We start from the raw sequence: 23,498 nt of genomic DNA, 5'->3' as shown, positions 1-23,498 counted from the left end.
TACAATTCCTTTTTATGGCTGAGTAGTATCCATTGTGTGTGTGTGTGTGTGTATGTGTGTGTGTGTATATATATGCGTCACATCTTCTTAATCCAGTTGTCTGTTCATAGGCACTTGGGCTGCTTCCATGTCTTGGCTATTGTAAATATTACTTGCTGTGAGCATTGGGGTACCTGTATCTTTTCAAATTAGTGTTTTTGTTTTTTCTGGATATTTACCCAGGAGTGGAATTACTGGATCATATAGTAGTTCAATTTTTTGTTTTTTAAAGAACCTTCATATTGTTATCCATAGTGGCTGCACCAATTTATGTTCCCACCAACAGTGTGTGAGAGTTCCCTTTTCTCCACATCCTTGCCAACATTTGTTTTTGTAGACTTTTTTTTTTTTTTTTTTGGCTGCACTGCATGGCTTGCAGGATCTTAGTTCCCCAACCAGGGACTGAATCTGGGCCCGCAGTGAAAGCAGCAAGTGCTAACCCTGGACCACCAGGGAATTCTCTATTTGTAGACTTTTTGATGATAGCCATTCTGACAGGTATGAGGTGATACCTCTTTGTGGCTTTGATTTGTATTTCTCTAATAATTAGTGATGTTGAGCATCTTTCCATTTGCCTGTTAGCCATCTGTATGCCTTCTTTGGAAAAATATCTATTCAAGACTTCTGCTCATTTTTTTGATTGGATTGTTTGTTTGTTTGATATTGAGTTATATGCTCTGTTTGTGTATTTTGGATAGTAACCCCTTGTCAGTCACATAATTTGCAAATATGTTCTCCCACTCTGTAAGTAGTCTTTTCATTTTGTTGATGGAAAGTTTCCTCTGCTGTTCAAAAACTTTTAAATTTAATTAGGTCCCATTTGTTTATTTTTGCTTTTACTTCCTTTGCCTTAGGAGACTGATACAAGAAAATATGTCAAAGAATGTTCCACCTATGTTCTCTTATGGGAGTTTTATTGTTTCAGGTTTTACGTTTAGGTCTTCAAACCATTTTGAGTTTATTTTTGTATATGGTGTGAGGAAATGTTCTAATCTCATTGTTTTACATGTGGCTATCCAGTTTTCCCAGCATCACTTATTGAAGAAACTGTCTTTTCTCCACTGTATATTCTTGCCTCCTTTGTCATAGATTAATTGACTGAAGGTGCCTGGGTTTATTTCTGGGCTCTCCATTCTGTTCCATTGATCTATGTGTTTGTTTTTGTGCCAGTACTACACTATTTTGATTACTGTAGCTTTATAGGATAGTCTGAAGTCTGGGAGGGTTATACCTCCAGCTTTGTTCTTTTTTCTCAGGATTGCTTTGGCAATTTTGTGGTCCCATATAAATTTTAGGATTATTTGTTCTAGTTCTGTGAAAAATGTCATGGGGTATTTTGATAGGGATTGTGTTAAATCTGTAGATTGCTTTGGATAGTATGGCCATTTTAATAAGATTATTTCTTACAATCCAAGAGCATGAGATATCTTTCCATTTCTTTGAATCATCTTTAGTTTCCTTTATCAGTGTTTTATAGTTTTCAGAGTACAGGTCTTTCACATCCTTGGTTAAGTTTATTCCTAGGTATTTTATATTTTTGGATGCAATTTTAAGTGGGATTTTGTTTTACTTTCTCTTTCTGATATTTCATTATTAGTGTACAGGAATGGACCAGATTTCTGTATGTTAATCTTGTATCCTGCAAACTTGCTGAATTCATTTATTCTAATAGTTTTTGGGTAGAGACTTTAGGGTTCTCTATATAGAGTATCACGTCGTCTGCAAATGTTTTACCTCTTCCCTTCCAATTTGGACACCTTTTATTTCTTTTTCTTGTCTGATAGCTGTGGCTAGGACTTCCACTACTGTGTTAAATGGAAGCAGCAAGAGCAGACATCCTTGTCTTGTTACTGAATTTAGTGGGAAGGCATTCAGCTTTTCGCTGTTGAGTATTATGTTGGCTATGGGTTGGTTGTAAATGGCCTTTTGCTGAGATACTTTATCATGGGTGGATGTTGGATTTTGTCAGATACATTTTCTGCATCTATTAATTTAATCATGAGATTTTTTTCCTCTTTAGCCTGTTGATGGTGATAGATTATATTAATTGATTTTTGAATGTTGAACTAGCTTTATATAACTGGGATAATTCCCACTTGATTGTGGGGTGTAGTTCTTAAAATAGATTGTTGTATTATACTTAGTAATATTTTGTCGAATATTTTTATATCTATGTTCATGAGAGATATTAGTCTATAGTTTTCTTTTCTTCTAGTGTTTTTGGTTTTGGTATCAGGGTAATGCTGGTCTCATAGAATGACTTAGGAAATATTCTGTCTACATCTATTTTCTGGAAGAGATTGTAGAGAGTTGGTGTAATCTTTTCCTTAAATGTTTGTTAGAGTTCAGCAGTAAACCCATTTAGGCCTGGTGCTTTCTGTTTTGAAAGGTTATTAATTATTGATTTAATTTCTTTAGTAGATATAGGCCTATTCAGATTCTCTATTTCTTCTTATGTAAGTTCTGACAGATTATGTCTTTCAGGGAATTGGTCCATTTCATCTAGGTTATCAAATTTGTGGGTACAGAGTTGTTCATAATATTCCTTTATTATGTTTTTAATGTCCATGGGATCTGTGGTGATGTCACCTCTTTCTGATAGAAATTTTTGTATCCTCTCTTTTTTTCTTGGTTAGCCTGGCTAGAGACTTACTAATTTTATTGATCTTTAATAAAAAGCAGGTTTAAGAACCTGCTTTTGGGTCATTGATTATCTCTATTGGTTTCCTGTTTTTAATTCCATTGATTTCAGCTTTAAATTTTATTTGTATTTTCTTTGCTTGCTTTGGATCTAATTTGCTCTTTTTTCCCCTAAATTCCCAAAGAAGCTTAGATTATTGGTTTTAGATCTTTCTTTTTTTCTAATATGTGCATTCAGTGCTATAAATTTCCCTCTAAGCCCCACTTTTGCTATATCACACACATTTTGGTAAGTTTTATTTTCATTTCATTCAAACTATTTTAAAATTTTTCTTGATATACCTTCTTTGACACATGTGTTGTTTAGGACTGTGCTGTTTAATCTTCAATTATTTGGGGATTTTCCAGCTGTCCTTCTGTTACTGATTTCAAGTTCAGTTCTATTGTGTTCCTAGAGAGACATTGTATGATTTTTATTCTTTAATAATTGTTAAGGTGTGTTTTATGGCCCCAAATTACATGTTCCATGTAAATTTGAGAAGAATATGTATTCTGCTGTTTTTAGATGAATTAGTCTTTAGGTATCAATTATATCCAGTTGGTTGATGGTGGTGTTAAGTTCAACTATATCCTTACTGAATTTCTGCCTGCTGAATGTTTCCATTTTTGAAAGAAGGTTATTAAAGTCTCCAACTAATTGTGAATTCATCTATTTCTCCATGCAGTTCTGTCAGGTTTTGCCTCACATATTTTGATGTTCCACTGTTAAGTGCATACACATTAAGGATTGTTACACCTTCTAAGAAAATTGACCTGTTTATCATTATATAATGCCCTTCTTTATCCCTGATCACTTTCCTTGCTCTAAAGTCTGCTCTGTCTGAAATTAATGCTACTCCAACTTTTTTTTTAATGAGGACCATTTTGAAAGTCTTTTAAAGAATTTGTTACAATATTGCTTGTTTTTTATGTTTTTTTTGGTTTTTTGACCACAAGGCATGTGAGACCTTGGCTCCCTGACCAGGGATCGAACCCACACCCCCTGCACTGGAAGGTGCAGTCCCAATTACTGGACCGCCAGAGAAGTCCCCCGATTTTTTAAAATTAGTGTTAGCATGGTGTAACTTTCTTCATCTCTTTACTTTTTTTTTATTGTTATTTATTTTTTATTTTTGGCTGCATTGGGTCTTCATTGCTGCATGCGGGCTTTCTCTAGTTGCGGTGAGTGGGGGCTACTCTTTGTTGCAGCGCGTGGGCTCCTCATTGCGGTGGCTTCTCTTGTTGCAGAGCACGGGCTCTTGGCACATGGGCTTCAGTAGTTGTGGCACGCGGGCTCAGTATTTATGGCACGCAGGCTCAGTATTTATGGCTTGAGGGCTCTAGAGCACAGGCTCAGTAGTTGTGGTGCACGGGCTTAGTTTCTCCGCGGCATGTGGGATCTTCCCAGACCAGGGCTCGAACGTGTGTCCCCTGCATTGGCAGGCGGATTCTTAACCAGTGCACCACCAGGGAAGTCCGTCATCTCTTTACTCTTAATCTGTATGTGCTTTTATATTTGAAGTGGGTTTATTGTAGACAATATTTGCGTCTTATTTTTTTTTGATGCACGCTGACAATCTCTGTTTTTTAATTGGTATATTTAGACCATTAACATTTAAAGTGATTATTTATATAGCTGGATTAATATGTATCATATTTGTTACTGTTTTTTGTCATTGCCTTTGTTTTCTTTCCTATTTTTGTCTTTCACTCTTTTCCTGCCTTTTTTTTTAATTGAGCATTTTGTAAGATTTTATTTTTCTCTCCTTTTGCACATCAATTGTGGGTTTTTTTCTGCTTTTTTTAGTGGTTTTCCTAGAGTTTGCAATATACATTTACAGATAATCCAGGTTCACTTTCATATAACACTATACTGTGTCATGGGTAGTACAAGTACCTGCTAACAACAAAATAGTACTAATTCCTCTCTCCTGCCCCTTGTATCATTGTTGTCATTCATTTCACTTATACATAAGCATATATTAGTAATACATATCGTAAAGTATATTATATTATATATTTTATTAATATATATGATGTACGTACCTAATTGAATACATTATTGCTATTATTGTTTGAACAAACTTCTGTTAGAGCAATTAAGAAAAAGTTTTGTTCTTTACTTTCACTTATTCCTCCTTTAATACTCTTCCTTTCTTTATGTAGTTCTGGGTTTCTGACCTTATAATTTTCCTTCTCTCTAAAGAACTTTTAACATTTCTTGCAAAGCAAGTCTACTGGCAAAAAATTCCCTCAGTTTTTGTTTGAGAAAGTTGTTATTTCTCCTTCACTTTTGAAGGATAATTTTCTAGGGTTCATAATTCTAGGTTGGTAGGTGCTTTTCTCTCAGTACTTTAAATATTTCTCTCAGTACTTTAAATATTTTTCACTCAACTCTCTTTTCGCATGCATACATGGTTTGAAGAGAAGTCTGATGTAATTCTTATCCTTGCTATTCTATAGGTAAGGGTCTTTTTTTCTGGCTTCTTTAAAATCTTTCTTTTTTTTATTTTCTGCAGTTCAAATATAATATACTTATGCATAGGGAAGCCCTGGTTTTTGAAGTTTTATTCCACATTAGATATGATGTCCACCAGGGCTAGGACAGGAACAAAGCCAGTGTTTGTTTGGTGAAATTGGATCTGCTTAGGGACAAATGCTTTTATTTATGATTAAGAAACTTGTTCAGCATGTGTGCGATCAGCGGGTATATGGGAAATCTCTGTACCTAATACACATTTTTGCTGTGAACCTAAAACTGCTCTCAAAAATAAAGTCTATGAAAAATGGTTCAGGGCTTCCCTGGTGGCTCAGTGGTTGAGAGTTCGCCCGCCGATGCAGAGGACACGGGTTCGTGCCCCGGTCCGGGAAGATCCCCCATGCCGCGGAGCGGCTGGGCCCGTGAGCCATGGCCACTGAGCCTGTGCGTCCGGAGCCTGTGCTCCGCAACGGGAGAGGCCACAATAGTGAGAGGCCCGCGTACCGCAAAAAAACAAAAACAAAAAACAAACAAAAAAAAATGGTTCACATCTTCATATATTTTAAATTAATGAAATAAAATTTCATAATTTAATGGAGTCTAATTTATGAAATTCTGAACTCATCATGGTAATTTCTAGGTAAGGTGACCATCAGTAAACTGGAAAGATCATAATTACCACACATTCAGTTAGAACTCTTGACACCTTATGTGGTTTATCAGTGGTGGTAGGAGGGGGAGGGGAATGTGAGGGTTATACCAGTAACATCAACACTCGGTTGACATGGACCCTAGAAAAGTAATGCCCAAAGAACAAAAATTTTGCAGTGTTCATCCTTCAGCAACCAATCCGTGTGGCAGGTGTAACTCTGCCTTGGGACAGACACTTCTGGCTAAAATAGCTTGATGATGCTTGATGCCTCTCTAGCCATGAACATCCTCCAACTAAGTCCACCTGCTCACCAGGGCAACTTCTGACTAATGTTCGGTTTCCTCTCTTTTTGTGCCAATTGGGAACCTCTGTACTTTTTCTTATATTATGAATATTCATTGAGGAATACTATCTATTTGAAAATCTTTTTTATATTATTCTCCAGCTAACACAGTTGGAAAATACTGGATGTCTCTTTCCTCATCAGTAAAGTGTTGGGGGTAGATTGACTCATCGCTAGAGAGTTCCTTACTTGTAAAGTTCTGTAGCTTTATAAAATTAGTTCAGCCCTTAACAAAAGTATTGGAATTATTTTGCCTGGATGTAGTTGTAAATATTTAATGGCATGGTAAGATGTACTTACCGCATTGTTAAAGTTAAAAAATAAAAAAGGATTTAAAAATAGATGTGTATAGTTTGATCCTGTGTTTACATATATGTATAAATGGGTATACACACATTTATAGACTAGATATAGCACTGTGTGGATTATTGATTGAATATTATTGATTATCCCTGAGTAGTAAGATTACAGGTTTTTTATTTCCTCTTCTTTCTCCTCCATAATTTCTGTTTACCAGTTGAATTAATTTTATAGTAGGAAATGGCATTTGAATCTGAAAAAAACAAAGTGTCCTTGTCTTGTAAATTGTTTTAATTCAGCACTCTACGAAACCTAATACAAAGGAAGATCCAACGAGGGACTTGAAACAGCTTCTCCAGGAGTTGAGAAGTGTGATCAGCGAGGAGCCACCCGTGCGCCTGGGCAAGAGCGAGGAAGACGGGAGAGCACCATCTCTGGGGGTCTCCTATGTGGCTGTGTAAGACTGAGTGTACTTGACAGCGGGAAGCCTTCTCTAATCAGTGGGTGGCGATCACGGTGTCTATGTGGGACAACTTCTGGGGGGGTTGAAGTTTCAGTAACTTTGAGGGGTATCTGGACATTACCAGGGAAAACAAAAGTGGATGAGTTAGCAAAAGTAAAACACCTTGACATCAAGAGAAAATAATAGCGATAGTTTTCCTACTCAGAAATTAGTCAAGGCAACGTGTTACCCAAAGTTACATTCATACAGTAATTTATAGTTCCCAACAGATTTCACATTCATAATCTTATTTGATTGTCACAACAAGTCTGTTTGAGACAAGATAGAGCAGGATATATTTATCCCATTTTAAAAATGAGAAAAACACAAGTTCCAAAAGGTTGACTTACCTACAACCACACATGGTGAAGCTAAAGCTCAAACCCTGAGAACTGCATAACTCCCCAGGTATAAACTAATTGGAAAGCTTTGGTTCTCTAGGCATTAAGTCTAGGCAATGACTTAAATTAATAAAAGTCAGATCCAAAAAAGGATTCAACCAGTCCACCAGCCACTGCCTGCACGTACCTGCAGAAATCAATGAGATCCTCATACTCTTTTCAAAAGTGTTTTAAATTTTTAATGTGTGCTATTATTAAATTAGCTTAGAGCATTTTAATATGGTATATACTATATTCTTAGCATTATAATACTAATTATATGTTGTTCGTATTATAATAACCCATTGTAATTTTGTTTTCTGGTTATATGGCAAATATCTCAAAATAATACTTTCTGACATAATACTTTTATATAAACAATCTCCATTTTCTTAAGATGTTCAGTTAGTGTTTATTAACCTGAGGTAGCAAAATATTAATTGGATTTGTCTATTTTTTATTAATAATATTATTAATAGTAGTAGTAAAATATTAATAACAGTCCAGTTACCTAGCATAACATTGCATTCTCTGAGTCACATGTTAGAAACATTCTATTGTCACTCCATCTAAGAATACTTATATGTGCAGGACACTTTCATTTTTTTAAAATGTTCTCAAGCATTTTATTTTTTCTCAGTTTTTTTTATTGAAGTGTAGTTGATTTACAATTTTGTTAATTTCTGCTGTATAGCAAAGTGATTCAGTTATACACATATATACATTCTTTTTTTTTAATACTCCTTTCCATTATGGTTTATCATGGGGTATTGAATATAGTTCTCTGTGCTATACAGTGGGACCTTGTTGTTTATCCATTCTGTATATAAAAGCTTACATCTGCTAACCCCAACCTCCCCCTCCATCCCTCCCCCACACTCCCTCCCGCCTTGGCAACCACGAGTCTGCTCTCTCTATGTCCGTGATTCTGTCTGTTTCATAGATAGGTTCATTTGAGTCATATATTAGATTCCACATATAGGTGATATCATATGGTATTTGTCTTTCTCTTTCTGACGAGCTTCACTTAGTATGATAATCTCTAGTTGCATCCATGTTGCTACAAATGGCATTATTTTGTTCTTTTTTATGGCTGAGTAGTATTCCATTGTATGTATATACCACATCTTCTTTATCCATTCGTCTGTCGATGGACAGTTAGGTTATTTCCGTGTCTTGGCTGTTGTGAAGAGCAGAGCACTTTCATTTTTGTCATAACTCTATAATATGCCTTCTAAGCCAGGGCAGTATTATTCAGCTCATTTGACAGATGACTACATTTAGACAGATTAAGTTGCCTCCTCCTATGAGGCAAAGAGACAAAGTCAGAAGTAAACATTAGAGCCCCTGGCTTCCAGCAGTAATCATTCCACAAGATTACCATGACTTCCCTGATCAAACTTCCATCACTTCAGCCACTAATGATGGGCTTGACTACATTGAACTGTATTCAACATGAATGTATTTAGCCCCTGCCGTTAGAGAGTTTATGTTAATTTGCTGTAATCCTACAAATGACCTTGTCATTTTAGGCTTTGGCACCAAAGCCAGAACTCAGCCTCAAACTTTTAAGGGTTCAGGAACAAAAACATTTCTAAGTTGACAAATTCCAGGGGTAGCACTTTGCAAAATTTGCTTGGAGGCCTAAATTCTACTGTTGTGCCTTAAAGAAGAGTTAAATACATAGGAGCAATTGATTATTCTAAAAATACATGGAATCTAGAAATTATTCTTTGCATAATTAACTGAGAGTTACATTTATCTATACAGAGATGATAGAATAAGAGATTGCATTACTGAATCAAGCCTGAGGTTAGAGATATGCCGTAGGTGAGAGGAATCTGAGATTCTGAATCTAATTAATTGTCCAGGAATTTTACATGTGACCAGGTAATTTGGGAAGTCTGGACACGTCACACGAGAATTGATGGAAAGCTGTGACAGTGTTTAACTGAAACCAAAAAGGATTTCGGTGAAATGTACTAAAGTAATTTACTTTCTAGAAATCAACTTAATAGGCATTTTTTAAACACCTTTATAAGAGTATAATTGCTTTACAATGGTGTGTTAGTTTCTGTTTTATAACAAAGTGAATCAGTTATATGTATGTCCCCATATCTCTTCCCTCTTGCATCTCCCTCCCTCCCTATCCCACCCCTCTAGGTGGTCACAAAGCACCAAGCTGATCTCCCTCTGCTATGCGGCTGCTTCCCACTAGCTATCTATTTTATATTTGGTAGTGTATATATGTTCATGCCACTCCCTCACTTTGTCCCAGCTTACCTTACCCCCTCCCCGTATCCTCAAGTCCATTCTCTAGTAGGTTTGCATCTTTATTCCCGTCTTGCCCCTAGGTTCTTCTGACCACTTTTTTCTTTTTTTTTTTTTTTAGATTCCATATATATGTGTTAGCATACGGTATTTGTTTTTCTCTTTCTGACTTACTTCACTGTATGACATCTCTAGGTCCATCCACCTCACTACAAATAACTCAGTTTTGTTCCTTTTTATGGCTGAGTAATATTCCATTGTATATATGTGCCACATCTTCTTTATCTATTCATCTGTTGTTGGACACCTAGGTTGCTTCCATGTCCTGGCTATTGTAAATAGAGCTGCAATGAACATTTTGGTACATGACTCTTTTTGAATTATGGTTTCCTCAGGGTATATGCCCAATAGTGGGATTGCTGGGTTGTATGGTAGTTCTATTTTTAGTTTTTTAAGGAACCTCCATACTGTTCCCCATAGTGGCTGTATCAATTTACATTCCCACTAACAGTGCAAGAGGGCTCCCTTTTCTCCACACCCTCTCCAGCATTTATTGTTTGTAGATTTTTTGATGATGGCCATTCTGACTGGTGTGAGATGATATCTCATTGTAGTTTTGATTTGCATTTCTCTAATGATTAATGAGGTTGAGCATTCTTTCATGTGTTTGTTGGCCATCTGTATATCTTCTTTGGAGAAATGTCTATTTAGGTCTTCTGCCCGTTTTTGGATCGGGTTGTTTGTTTTTTTTGATATTGAGCTGCATGAGTTGCTTGTATGTTTTGGAGATTAATCCTTTGTCAGTTGCTTCATTTGCAAATATTTTCTCCCATTCTGAGGGTTGTCTTCGTCTTGTTTTTGGTTTCCTTGGCTGTACAAAAGCTTTGAAGTTTCATTAGGTCCCATTTGTTTCTTTATGTTTTTATTTCCATTTCTGTAGGAGGTGGGTCAAAAAGGATCTTGCTGTGATTTATGTCATAGAGTGTTCTGCCTATGTTTTCCTCTAAGAGTTTGATGGTGTCTGGCCTTACATTTAGGTCGTTAATCCATTTTCAATTTATTTTTGTGTATGGTGTTAGGGAGTGTCCTAATTTCATACTTTTACATGTACCTGTCCAGTTTTCCCAGCACAACTTATTGAAGAGGCTGTCTTTTCTCCACTGTGTATTCTTGCCTCCTTTATCAAAGATAAGGTGACCATATGTGAGTGCGTTTGTCTCTGGGCTTTCTATCCTGTTCCATTGATCTCTATTTCTGTTTTTGTGCCAGTACCATACTGTCTTGATGACTGTAGCTTTGTAGTATAGTCTGAAGTCAGGGAGCCTGATTCCTCCAGCTCCGTTTTTCTTTCTCAAGATTGCTTTGGCTATTTGGGGTCTTCTGTGTTTCCATACAAATTGTGAAATTTTTTGTCCTAGTTCTGTGAAAAATGCCAGTGGTCGTTTGATAGGATTGCATTCAATCTGTAGATTGCTTTGGGTAGTATAGTCATTTTCACAATGTTGATTCTTCCAATCCAAGAACATGGTATATCTCTCCATCTATTTGTATCATCTTTAATTTCTTTCATCAGTGTCTTATAATTTTCTGCATACAGGTCTTTTGTCTCCTTAGGTAGGTTTATTCCTAGATATTTTATTCTTCTTGTTGCAATGGTAAATGGGAGTGTTTTCTTAATTTCACTTTCAGATTTTTCATCATTAGTGTTTAGGAATGCAAGAGATTTCTGTGCATTAATTTTGTATCCTGCTACTATACCAAATTCATTGATTAGTAGTTTTCTGGTAGCATCTTTAGGATTCTGTATGTATAGTATCATGTCATCCGCAAACAGTGACAGCTTTACCTTTACTTCTTCTTTTCCAATTTGGATTCCTTTTATTTCCTTTTCTTCTCTGATTGCTGTGGCTAAAACTTCCCAAACTATGTTGAATAAGAGTGGTGAGAGTGGGCAACCTTGTCTTGTTCCTGATCTTAGTAGAAATGGTTTCAGTTTTTCACCTTTGAGGACAATGTTGGCTGTGGGTTTGTCATATATGGCCTTTATTATGTTGAGGAAAGTTCCCTCTATGCCTGCTTTACGGAGGGTTTTTATCATAAATGGGTGTTGAATTTTGTCGAAAGCTTTCTCTGCATCTATTGAGATGATCATATGGTTTTTCTCCTTCAATTTGTTAATATGGTGTATCACGTTGATTGATTTGCATATATTGAAGAATCCTTGCATTCCTGTGATAAACCCCACTTGATCATAGTGTATGATCCTTTTAATGTGCTGTTGGATTCTGTTTGCTAGTATTTTGTTGAGGATATTTACATCTATGTTCATCAGTGATACTGGCCTGTAGTTTTCTTTCTTTGTGACATCTTTGTCTGGTTTTGGTATCAGAGTGATGGTGGCCTCGTAGAATGAGTTTGGGAGTGTTCCTCCCTCTGCTATATTTTGGAAGAGTTTGAGAAGGATAGGTGTTAGCTCTTCTCTAAATGTTTGATAGAATTCACCTGTGAAGCCATCTGGTCCTGGGCTTTTGTTTGTTGGAAGATTTTTAATCACAGTTTCATTTTCAGTGCTTGTGATTGGTCTGTTCATATTTTCTAATTCTTCCTGGTTCAGCCTCAGAAGGTTGTGCATTTCTAAGAATTTGTCCGTTTCTTCCAGGTTGTCCATTTTATTGGCATATAGTTGCTTATAGTAATCTCTTATTATCCTTTGTATCTCTGCAGTGTCATTTGTTACTTCTCCTTTTTCATTTCTAATTCTATTGATTTGAGTCTTCTCTCTTTTTTTCTTGATAAGTCTGCCTAATGGTTTATCAATTTTGTTTATCTTCTCAAAAAACCAGGTTTTAGTTTTATTGATCTTTGCTATCATTTCCTTCATTTCTTTTTCATTTATTTCTGATCTGATCTTTATACTTCTGCTAACTTTGGGGTTTTTTTGTTCTTCTTTCTCTAATTGCTTTAGGTGTAAGGTTAGGTTGTTTATTTGAGATGTTTCTTGTTTCCTAAGGTAGGATTGTATTGCTATAAACTTCCCCCTTAGAACTGCTTTTGCTGCCTCCCATAGGTTTTGGGTCATCGTGTTTTCATTGTCATTTGTTTCTAGGTATTTTTTGATTTCCTCAGTGATCTCTTGGTTATTAAGTAGTGTGTTGTTTAGCCTCCATGTGTTTGTATTTCTTACAGACTTTTTCCTGTAATTGATATCTAGTCTCATAGCGTTGTGGTCGGAAAAGATACTTGATACGATTTCAATTTTCTTAAATTTACCAAGGCTTGATTTGTGACCCAAGATATGATCTATCCTGGAGAATGTCCCATGAGCACTTGAGAAGAATGTGTATTCTGTTGTTTTTGGATGGAATGTCCTATAAATATCAATTAAGTCCATCTTGTTTAATGTATCATTTAAAGCTTGTGTTTACTTTCATTTTGGATGATCTGTGCATTGGTGAAAGTGGGGTGTTAAAGTCCCCTGCTCTGATTGTGTTACTGTCAATTTCCCCTTTTTTGGCTCTTAGTATTTTCCTTATGTACTGAGGTGCTCCTATGTTGGGTGCATAAATATTTACAATTGTTTTATCTTCTTCTTGGATTGATCCCTTGATCATTATGTAGTGTCCTTCTTTGTCTCTTGTAATAGTCTTTGTTTTAAAGTCTATTTTGTTTGATATGAGAATTGCTACTCAAGCTTTCTTTTGATTTCCATTTGCATGGAATATCTTTTTCCATCCCCTCACTTTCAGTCTGTATGTGTCCCTAGGTCTGAAGTGGGTCTCTGGTAGACAGCATATAAACAGGTCTTGTTTTTGTATCCATTCAGCCAGTCTGTGTCCTTTGGTTGGAGCATTTAATCCGTTTACATTTAAGGTAATTATTGATATGTATGTTCCTATTACCATTTTCTTAACTGTTTTGGGTTTATTATTGTAGGTCTTTTCCTTTTCTTGTGTTTCCTGCCTAGAGAAGTTCCTTTAGCATTTTTTGTAAAGCTGGTTTGGTGGTGTTGAATTCTCTCAGCTTTTGCTTGTCTGTAAAGCTTTTAATTTCTCCATCAAATCTGAATGAGATCCTTGCTCGGTAGAGTGATCTTGTATAGTATCATATCATCTGTAGGTTTTTCTCCTTAATCACTTTAAATATGTCCTGCCACTCCCTTCTGGCTGGCAGAGTTTCTGCTCAAAGGTCAGCTGTTAACCTTATGGGGATTCCCTTATGTGTTATTTGTTGTTTTTCCCTTGCTGCTTTTAATATTTGTTCTTTGTATTTAATTTTTGATAGTTTGATTAATGTGTCTTGGCATGTTTCTCCTTGGATTTATCCTGTATGGGACTCTCTGTGGTTTCTGGACTTGATTAACTATTTCCTTTCCCATATTGGGAAAGTTTTCAAGTCTAATCTCTTCAAATATTTTCTCAGTCCCTTTCTTTTTCTCTTCTTCTTCTGGGACCCCTATAATTCAAATGTTGGTGTGTTTAATGTTGTCCCAGAGGTCTGGGAGACTTGTCCTCAATTCTTTTCATTCTTTTTTCTCTATTCCGCTCTGCAGTAGTTATTTCCACTATTTTATCGTCAGGTCACTTATCCGTTCTTCTGCCTCAGTTATTCTGCTATTGATTCCATCTAGAGAATTTTTAATTTCATTTATTGTGTTGTTCATCATTGTTTGTTTCATCTTTAGTTCTTCTAGGTCCTTGTTAAATGTTTCTTGCATTTTGTCTATTCTATTTCCAAGATTTTGGATCATCTTTACCATCACTATTCTGAATTCTTTTTCAGGTAGACTGCCTATTTCCTCTTCATTTGTTAGGTCTGGTGGGTTTTTATCATGCTCCTTCACCTGCTGTGTGGTTCTCTGTCTTCTCATTTTGCTTAGCTTACTGTGTTTGGGGTCTCCTTTTCACAGAGTGCAGGTTCTTAGTTTCCATTGTTTTTGGTGTCTGTCCCCAGTGGCTAAGGTTGGTTCAGTGGGTTGCGTATGCCTCCTGGTGGAGGGGACTGGTGCCTGTGTTCTGGTGGTTGAGCATGAATCTTATCTTTCTGGTGGGCAGGTCCATGTCTGGTGGTGTGTTTTGGGGTGTCTGTGGCCGTATTATGATTTTAGGCAGCCTCTGTGCTAATGGATGGGGTTGTGTTCCTGTCTTGCTAGTTGTTTGGCATAGGGTGTCCAGCGCTGTAGCTTGCCGGTTGTTGAGTGAAGCTGGGTGTTGGTGTTGAGATGGAGATCTCTGGGAGATTTTCGCCGTTTGATATTACGTGGAGCTGGGAGGTCTCTTGTGGAACAGTGTCCTGAACTTGGCTTTCCCACCTCAGAGGAGAGGCTCTCCCACCTCTCCCACCTCAGTGGCACAGCCCTGACACCTGGCTGGTGCACCAAGAGCCTCTCCTCCACACGGAAAGCAACAGTTAAAAATGCAAAGATGACTCCTCCCAGTTATGACCCACAGCTGCTCTTGCACATCCTCTTCAGAGAAGCTCCTCAGGGATATCTGAGCTGCTGCCGCCTGTGCTAGAGTCCTCAGTAAGATCCCGGAGTACAGCTTAATTCGCAACTTTTAGGTTGTGAGTTTTCTTCAGTCAACATGTGTGTTCAACTGCTAGAGTTGGAGGGTCTCCTGCAGAGGCGGGGGGTGGCTGTGGCTCACAGTGGGTACAAGGACACTGGCAGCAGAAATTCTGGGAAGTACTCCTTGGTGTGAGCCCTCCCAGAGTCTGTCATTAGCCCCACCAAAGAGACAATAGGCATTTTTAAAAATTTACTTATTTTATTTATTTTATTTTTGGTTACGTTGCGTCTTTGTTGCTGCACACAGGCTTTCTCTAGTTGCGGTGAGCGGGGGCTACTCTTCATTGCGGTGCACGGGCTTCTCATTGCGGTGGCTTTTCTTTGTTTCGGAGCATGGGCTCTAGGTGCCTGGGCTTCAGTAGTTGTGGTGTGTGAGCTCAGTAGTTGTGGCTTGTGGGCTCTAGAGCACAAGCTCAGTAGTTGTGGCGCACAGGCTTAATTGCTCGGCGGCATGTGGGATCTTCCTGGACCAGGGCTCAAACCTGTGGCCCCTGCATTGGCAGGTGGATTCTTAACCACTGTGCTACCAGGGAAGACCCACCATTTTTTTTTTTTTTTGCTTATTTTACATTTTACTGCTGTTTAACCAGATGAAGATATTTATATGGTATGCCATTCCAAAATCGGAATACTTTTTCTACATTTACATGTATTTACAATAGCTTACATAACTTTTGAGAGAAAGGTAGTCTGAAAGGAAGTTACAACAACCTCAGTATAGGATTATAAGAACCTTACTGAAAACAGTTCTATTTTTATTAATAATTGAATAGCTGAATGTTTAAATGAAATCATAAAAGGATCATAAAGAAATGAAGTCCATAACCCCTAAACAAAGACAACTTCTGAGAACTGACTTTAGCCAAAAAGGAAAAAAAGCTAATATTAATTTGTTACTCATGTCAGACACAGAAGCCATTGCCTGCAGATCTGCTGCATTCAATACATGGTTCTCAGGCTGACACTGAAGAATCTCCCTAACTCGTCACCACCCTGCTCTCCTCCTGTATTGTGCTCTAACCAAGACAGACTACTCCTGATTCCCAAAAGGGGCTCATTTCCTTCTGTCTTCAAGCTTTTCTCCATACTGTTCTCTCCACTGGGAAGAGCCAGCGCCCCAGTCTCACTCTTTTGAATCTGCATTTGTCTAAAAGCAGTATCCAGAGGAACAATTTTGTTTGATCACTAAGTTAAAATTACGTCACGTAGTCTTTAACTTCTCCCACCCTCTGCCAACAGAAGCAACAACTCATTAAGGGAACGCACTGAAGGCAGCGAATCAAGTGAAACTCTTCGCAGGTAAGAAACTCTCTCTCCAGCCCCTGACTTGCAAAATGTCCCCTTTACTACTGTTCATTCATTAATTCAGAACATCGTTAACTGCCCATGATGTGCCACACTCTGTGCTAGGCCCTTAGGATGTAACAGCGAGGAAGACAGATATGGGCTCTGTCCTCAAGTTGCTTATAGTCATAGGGTCTATTTATTGACTGACTGCCTGGAAAAAAGCTTTTATCTTTTCTATTTTTACCACTTGTAAAAAATAGAGATATCAGAGCCCTCTTTATATCATAAGAATATGAAAATGAATTCTAGGGTTTAAATTCCATTTAGGCAAAGAAAGGGTTCTTCATTACTGTATCTTCAGCACCAAGCATATTGCCTGTCATATAGTAGCTGTTCAGGAAATATTTGTTTAGTGAATGAATTAAGACAGATACTTTCTTACTGTCCCTGCCGTTTGATCAATATTCAGTGAACTTGAATCTTTCTAAATACAGCTTTCTCATAGCCTAAAAGAAACAAGTTTTGATTTTCTTCTCACCTGAGTGTGTAACATTACATCGTTCCTGTTAATAGTATCTGCAGCTATCTACTGCATGTTTTTATTTTTACTATTGTATGGGTGTTTTAGACTCATCTCATTTAGTCTGTCTAATCAAATCTATGATATAGGCATTATTACCCCTGTATATAGGTTAGAAATGGAGACTCAGCTTGCCAAGCAATTTGCCAAGTCATACAGCTTGTAAATAGAGGAGCCAGATTTGAACTCAGGTCTAGCTGGTTCCTGAGCTCAGGCTTGTAACTGCTCCTGTGTTCTGCCTCTGAGTACCTGAACAATCAAGATGATGGCAGGGCTGCACTCCTTGCAGAAGCCCTTGGGATTAATGCATTTCCTTACCTTTCTTTTTTAGAGCTTCTGGGCCTCTAGAGCCTCATTCTTTGCACTCTTTGCCTTGTGGCTCCTTTCTCCATCTTCACACCCTATGACATAGCATCCTCCAGTCTTTCTGCTGAGATTGTCACATCACCTTCTCTCTTCTGTGTGAAATCTCCCCCTGCCTTCCTCTTTGTACAGAGACTTGTGATGGCATTTAGATAATGTAGGTATATCTCCACATAATCCAGGATAATCTCCCCATCTCAAGATCCTTGACATAATCACATCTGCGAAGTCTCTTGTGCCATATAAGGTAACATTCATAGGTTCTTGGCATTTGGACACAGATATATTTGGCAGCCATTGTTCATCCTACCACATCCTACTTCTTAGGCCATTTTACCATTCGCATGTACCATTGTGGTGGACTCTACAGTGTTTAGTGTGGATGTTTTAAATCTCCAATCTCTTGCAAGTTCCAGTCGCTTCTGTGCATCAATTTCAGATTGATCGCCTGAAGTACACCTCAGACTATGTTCCCAGCCCCCAAACCTTCAAAGGCTCCCCATTGCCTACTTCAGCAAGAACAAACTGCTTTCCCTGATAATTAAAACTAGCCACAATATAGCCATGACCTTCCTTTCCAAGGCTTTTCTCCTAATGTTCTCAAACTTTTTGGTCTCAGGATCCCTTTGCACTCACAAATATCAGTGAGGATTCCAAAGAGCTTTTGTTTATATAGGCCATTTCCATTTTTAGTATTGGAAAATAAAATTTAATTTTAAGCATTAAAAAATTAAAACATTTTGATATGTATTCACTTAAAAGTAACAAAGTACATTATATATTACCATAATAGCATATTTTATTATGAAAAATATGTCTTTCAAAAAAAGTCATTAAGACTTAATCGTTAAAAATCTTTAAATCATCAATTTAACGCATGGCTTAATAAAAGATAGCTGTATTCTCATATCTGCCTCTGCATTTATCTGCTGTGGTATCAGATATCATGGAGCCTCTGGGAAACTCCACTATACACTTGTTTGAGACTGAGAGTTAAAAAGAAAATAATACCTTAGTATTATAATAAAAATAGTGTTGACCTCACAAACCCTCTTTGCAAGGGCACCACCTTCAGAGCTGCTGTCATAATATTATCAAACTGGTACCCATCCTACAGAGAACTGTGTAGTTTAGTTCAACTTACTGATTTAAATAGGTCTGATAGTTTTGTAAAGCAATACTTATTGCTAAGAGAGGTGTTTTTTTCCTTTGGTTTTTAAAATTTTAAATGAGTCATTAAGATTGCATCTCTTAGAATCCATAAGAGAAACATTGGGTTTTATAGCTATTATTACACAAAAATGAATTTTCTAACCAAGATTATATATTATTACCTTTTCATTCTGCAAAATGTTCATGGGCACTGAATACATAGAGATGATGCAACTTTGGATCTCCCTCATAGGGTATTTTAGGACTTCTGCAGTTTTGGGTTATGGCTGCCATCCTGGGCTTTTTTTTTTTTTTGCAGTACGCGGGCCTCTCACTGTTGTGGCCTCTCGCGTTGCGGAGCACAGGCTCCAGACGCGCAGGCTCAGCGGCCATGGCTCACGGGCGCAGCCGCTCCGCAGCATGTGGGATCTTCCCGGACCGGGGCACGAACCCAGTCCCCTGTATCGGCAGGTGGACTCTCAACCACTGCGCCACCAGGGAAGCCCTGGGCTTATATTTTAAGCCATCACTTTTGCCTTCATTAGCTTGTTTCTGTCAATAAATCTTAACACTGAGTTTTGAAATGGAATTTTTGCATGACCATTCTTATGCTTCCAGAGAGCCAGTCACATTACACACAGGAGAATTGGAAGATCCACCTAGTTGCTTCGCATTCCCATCTGCAGGTGAGTTTTTAATGAAAGCACAGAAATGGAGCCTGCTTAAAACCCTGCAGTGGCTCCCCTTTCAATGGTTCCCTCCACACTGCTAGTCTCCTCACCACCTTTAAAGCCTTTGCTCAGATGTCACTTTCCCAGTGAGACCTACTCTCACCACCTTATGTAAAAATTATAACCCTCTCACAATCCCAGTCCCCCTTATCTTTTTCTTTTTTTAAATTACACTTAGCATTTTTTATACTATGTAACTTACTAATTCATGTTGTTGATTGTGTGTCACCTCCTGCTAGACAAAAGCTGCACAAGGGCATATGTCTTTAGTTGTTTGGTTCCCTGATATATCCAGTACCTAGAACTTTCCTGGCACATAGCAGGTCCTCAATAAATAATTACTGAATGGATGAAAAGAAAAGAAAAAGAAATGAGACGGATGGTTCTCTATATACTTTCCAAAGACAAAATGTTCTCTGTAAAACAAGGAGATCAAGGAAGAGATTGAAAGATAACAGAATCTGTTGAAAAACAAAATGGCACAACTCGGGCTAGATATGGAAAAGAAAAAATAATAACATTACAGAGGAAAGCCTTAGAAAAATAAAAATTAGGATATGCATGACTGAAATCATAGTCAGGGACATGATGGACCCCAAGAGAAAATTACAGAAAAGGAATTTTTAAACCTAAGAAACATGAAAGATAATGATACAGAATATGTTAGATTTGGAAGGCGAAGGCAAATCAGCAGACACGTTATCAGCCTTCTTATGGAAGAGAACAAAATAAATGGGAAAGAATGATACTGTGAAAATGATGGTTATTCAACAAACTGTAGCTATAAATCTGGACAGTAATAACGTAAATAGGGAAAATCGAGGTGTGAGGTGAAATAGATGGAAGAAGGTAAGTTTCCATATTTTCTTGTCTTTTGTAGAAGAGTATCTATGTATACCTAAAATAAAAACATAATATTCTTAAATAAAATAATTGCAAATTTTAATTTTTAAACCTTTAACTTGTGAGAAATCTTTGAGAACTAATATTTTGAAGAAAAGAGCATTTATTTGAAATTGAACAATTAATTCCTTCAGGTTTTACTTCACTTATATGTTTATACTGTTGTTTCAATGTTTACCCAAGAGAATACAACATATATCCTTGTTTTATTAGATTAATATGTGAGTGCCTTTGCCTTTTCTCATAAGTTGTGAGTACCTTAGAACATGTTAACTCTATTCACTTTCCTTCCAACTGTCATACAGTTGTTGTCACATGTAAAGGTAAAGGTAAATACCATAATGGATCATTTGCATTGTGTTGTACAGTTAAAATTCATTTAGATACACCCACATATTCACACTTTACTTTCTATCTGCTATCATTTTACTTATGCCATTAACGTTCCCTTTAATGTATTCTCCCAGTTTCTGTTTTCCTGAACTTGTCTTTATTTTGTCCCCATTTTTGAGGAATATTTTTGCTGAGTATAGAATCTAGGTTAACATTTTTCCTTCACTTTGAAAATATTCCACTGTTTTCTGGCTTCCAGTGTCTCTACTAAGAAGTCAGCTCTAAATTTAAGTGTTGCTCATTTAAATGTAATCTGCCATTTTTGCCCTTCTGGCAGCTTTAAGACTGTTTTTGTCTTTGGGTTTTTTGTGGGTTTTTTGTTTATTTGTTTGTTTTTTGCAGTTTTTATTGATATACCTAGGTATGATTTTCTTTATATAAGAAGAACTTGTTTGGGGTTTGGAGTAATGCTGTTGAATCTGTGGTAGCCTGCGCCTCCATTATCCAGACCTCGTGGGTCTATATCTATTACCTGTATTTTTTTTCTCTTGGTTTTCTGCCATGTTATTTTGTCTCCTCATATGCCTGGTTATTTTTATTGTGTGACAGACATATGTGAAAAATTGTACAGATGGTTTCAGACTTAGAATATGATCACCTTCCTCCAGAGAGCATTCATGCTTGCTTCTGGTACACAACCAAGGACACCAGCAATCCCAGATCAATTTAATCCAATCAGGAATTAAGATGATTTGAAGATGGACCTCAGGATCCCCAAGGGCAGGTCCAGTTCCTTATTCCTATGATGTAGCCCTTTTCTGTTCCAACACAAAGCCTTGGGGTTTTACCAGAACACACCCCAGCCCCATGATTGGGAACATAGTCTCGTGAGAGTTTGATTTTTTTGAGAGGTGCAGCATACTATTTTTAAGTAATTCTGTCCTTTTGCTTTTGTTCTTGTAAAATTTTAGGAAGTCCATCTGTGAAAAATTCAGCTTCTCATTCATTCCATTCTTCTCCTAAGAAGTCTCCAATTCACTCATCCCTAACTAGTTCGGCTGAAGACTCTATAGGTTCCACACCACAGTATAGATCCACCAAGCCTGTTCATTTACCTGATTCTGTTAAAGGTAAGAATAACCTGATATAACTGATGAGATTAATTGATTTCCTACTCCAGTGACTTAAAAGTTCTATAATTGGAATTAATAAAGGTTCACATGGTGTTCTTATACGTACACTCTAATTGATGCTGTGTGGTGGGTGTGTGCTTAAGTGGGTCTTCTTTATTTGTTTATTTATTGAGTCTTATTTAAATAGAATAGTTACTGTATACCACATACACACACACCCCTCAGTAAATATACATAGATATTATAGGTAAATATTATCTGTTTCTTTCTCTGACATGAATAATGACCTTTTTTCTCTATTTTATTATAAGATTTTGAGTCTTCTTTTAAATGCTGAGAATGACTTTTCTTTCTTTTTTTTTTTCGGTTTGGAGGAAATTTTACACACCAGGTTCTTATTAGTTATCTATTTTATACATACTAGTGGATATATGTCAATCCCAATCTCCCAATTCATCCCACCCCCACCCACCTTTCCCCCCTTGGTGTCCATACGTTTGTTCTCTACATCTCTGTCTCTATTTCTGCTTTGCAAACTGGTTCATCTGTAACATTTCTCTAGATTCCACATATATGTGTTAATATACGATATTTGTTTTTCTCTATCTGACTTACTTCACTCTGTATGACAGACTCTAAGTCCATCCACCTCACTATAAATAACTCAATTTTGTTTCCTTTTATGGCTGAGTAATATTCCATTGTATATATGTACCACATCTTCTTTATCCATTCACCTGTCGGTGGACACTTTGGTTGCTTCCATATCCTGGCTCTTGTAAATAGAGCTGCAATGAACATTGTGGTACATGACTCTTTTTGAATTATGGCTTTCTCAGGGTATATGCCCAGGAATGGGACTGCTGGATCATATGGTAGTTCCAGTTTTAGTTTTTTAAGGACCCTCCATACTGTTCTCTATAGTGGCTTTATCAATTTACCTTCCAACCAACAGTGCAAGAGGGTTCCCTTTTCTCCACACCCTCTCCAGCATTTGTTGTTTGTAGATTTTCTGATGATGCCCATTCTACAATGAGGTGATACCTCATTGTAGTTTTGATTTGCATTTCTCTACTAATTAGTGATGTCGAGCAGCTTTTCATGTGCCTCTTGGCCATCTGTATGTCTTCTTTGGAGAAATGTCTGTTTAGGTCTTCTGCCCATTTTTTGATTGGGTTGTTTGTTTTTTTAATACTGAGCTGCATGAGCTGTTTATATATTTTGGAGATTAATCCCTTGTCAGTTGCTTTGCTTGCAAATATTTTCTCCCATTCTGAGGGTTGTCTTTTCATCTTGTTTATAGTTTCCTTTGCTGTGCAAAAGCTTTAATGTTTCATTAGATCCAGCGTGTTTATTTTTGTTTTTATTTCCATTACTTTAAGAGGTGCGTCAAAAAAAATCTTGCTGTGATTTATGTCAAAGGGTGTTCTTCCTACATTTTCCTCTAAGAGTTTTATAGTGTCCGGTCTTACATTAAGTCTCTAATCCATTTTGAGTTTATTTTTGTGTATGGTGTTAGGGAGTGTTCTAATTACATTCTTTTACATGTAGTTGTCCAGTTTTCCCAGCACCACTTTTTGAGGAGACTGTGTTTTCTCCCTTATATATCCTTGCCTCCTTTGTCATAGATTAGTTGACCATAGGTGCATGGCTTTATCTCCGGGCTTTCTATCCTGTTCCACTAATCTATATTTCTGTTTTTATGCCAGTACCGTATGTCTTGATGACAGTAGCTTTGTAGTATAGTATGAAGTCAGGGAGTCTGAATCCTCCTGCTCTGTTTTTTTCCCTCAAGATTGCTTTGG

The 23,498-nt window shown here is 37.2% G+C and overlaps 1 protein-coding gene across 1 annotated transcript in view; it reads left to right on the top strand.

The window, feature by feature from the left end:
• Positions 1-23,498, top strand: part of CCDC158 (coiled-coil domain containing 158) — a 78,376-nt gene that overhangs the window by 47,270 nt on the left and 7,608 nt on the right. Inside the window, exons 17-21 of the mRNA XM_089912072.1 lie at positions 6,792-6,949; positions 9,145-9,204; positions 16,451-16,510; positions 19,212-19,279; positions 21,532-21,690. Coding sequence (XP_089768198.1) covers positions 6,792-6,949; positions 9,145-9,204; positions 16,451-16,510; positions 19,212-19,279; positions 21,532-21,690 — 505 coding nt within the window. The remainder of the gene's footprint in view (positions 1-6,791; positions 6,950-9,144; positions 9,205-16,450; positions 16,511-19,211; positions 19,280-21,531; positions 21,691-23,498) is intronic.

This window comes from Delphinapterus leucas, chromosome 5, assembly GCF_059928025.1.
Source record: "Delphinapterus leucas isolate spDelLeu-1000000601 "Yukka" chromosome 5, BTC_Dleu_Yukka2, whole genome shotgun sequence".
NCBI lineage: Eukaryota > Metazoa > Chordata > Mammalia > Artiodactyla > Monodontidae > Delphinapterus > Delphinapterus leucas.
The sequence above is the reverse complement of the archived record's forward strand: the minus strand, read 5'-3'. Positions and strand labels throughout refer to the sequence as shown.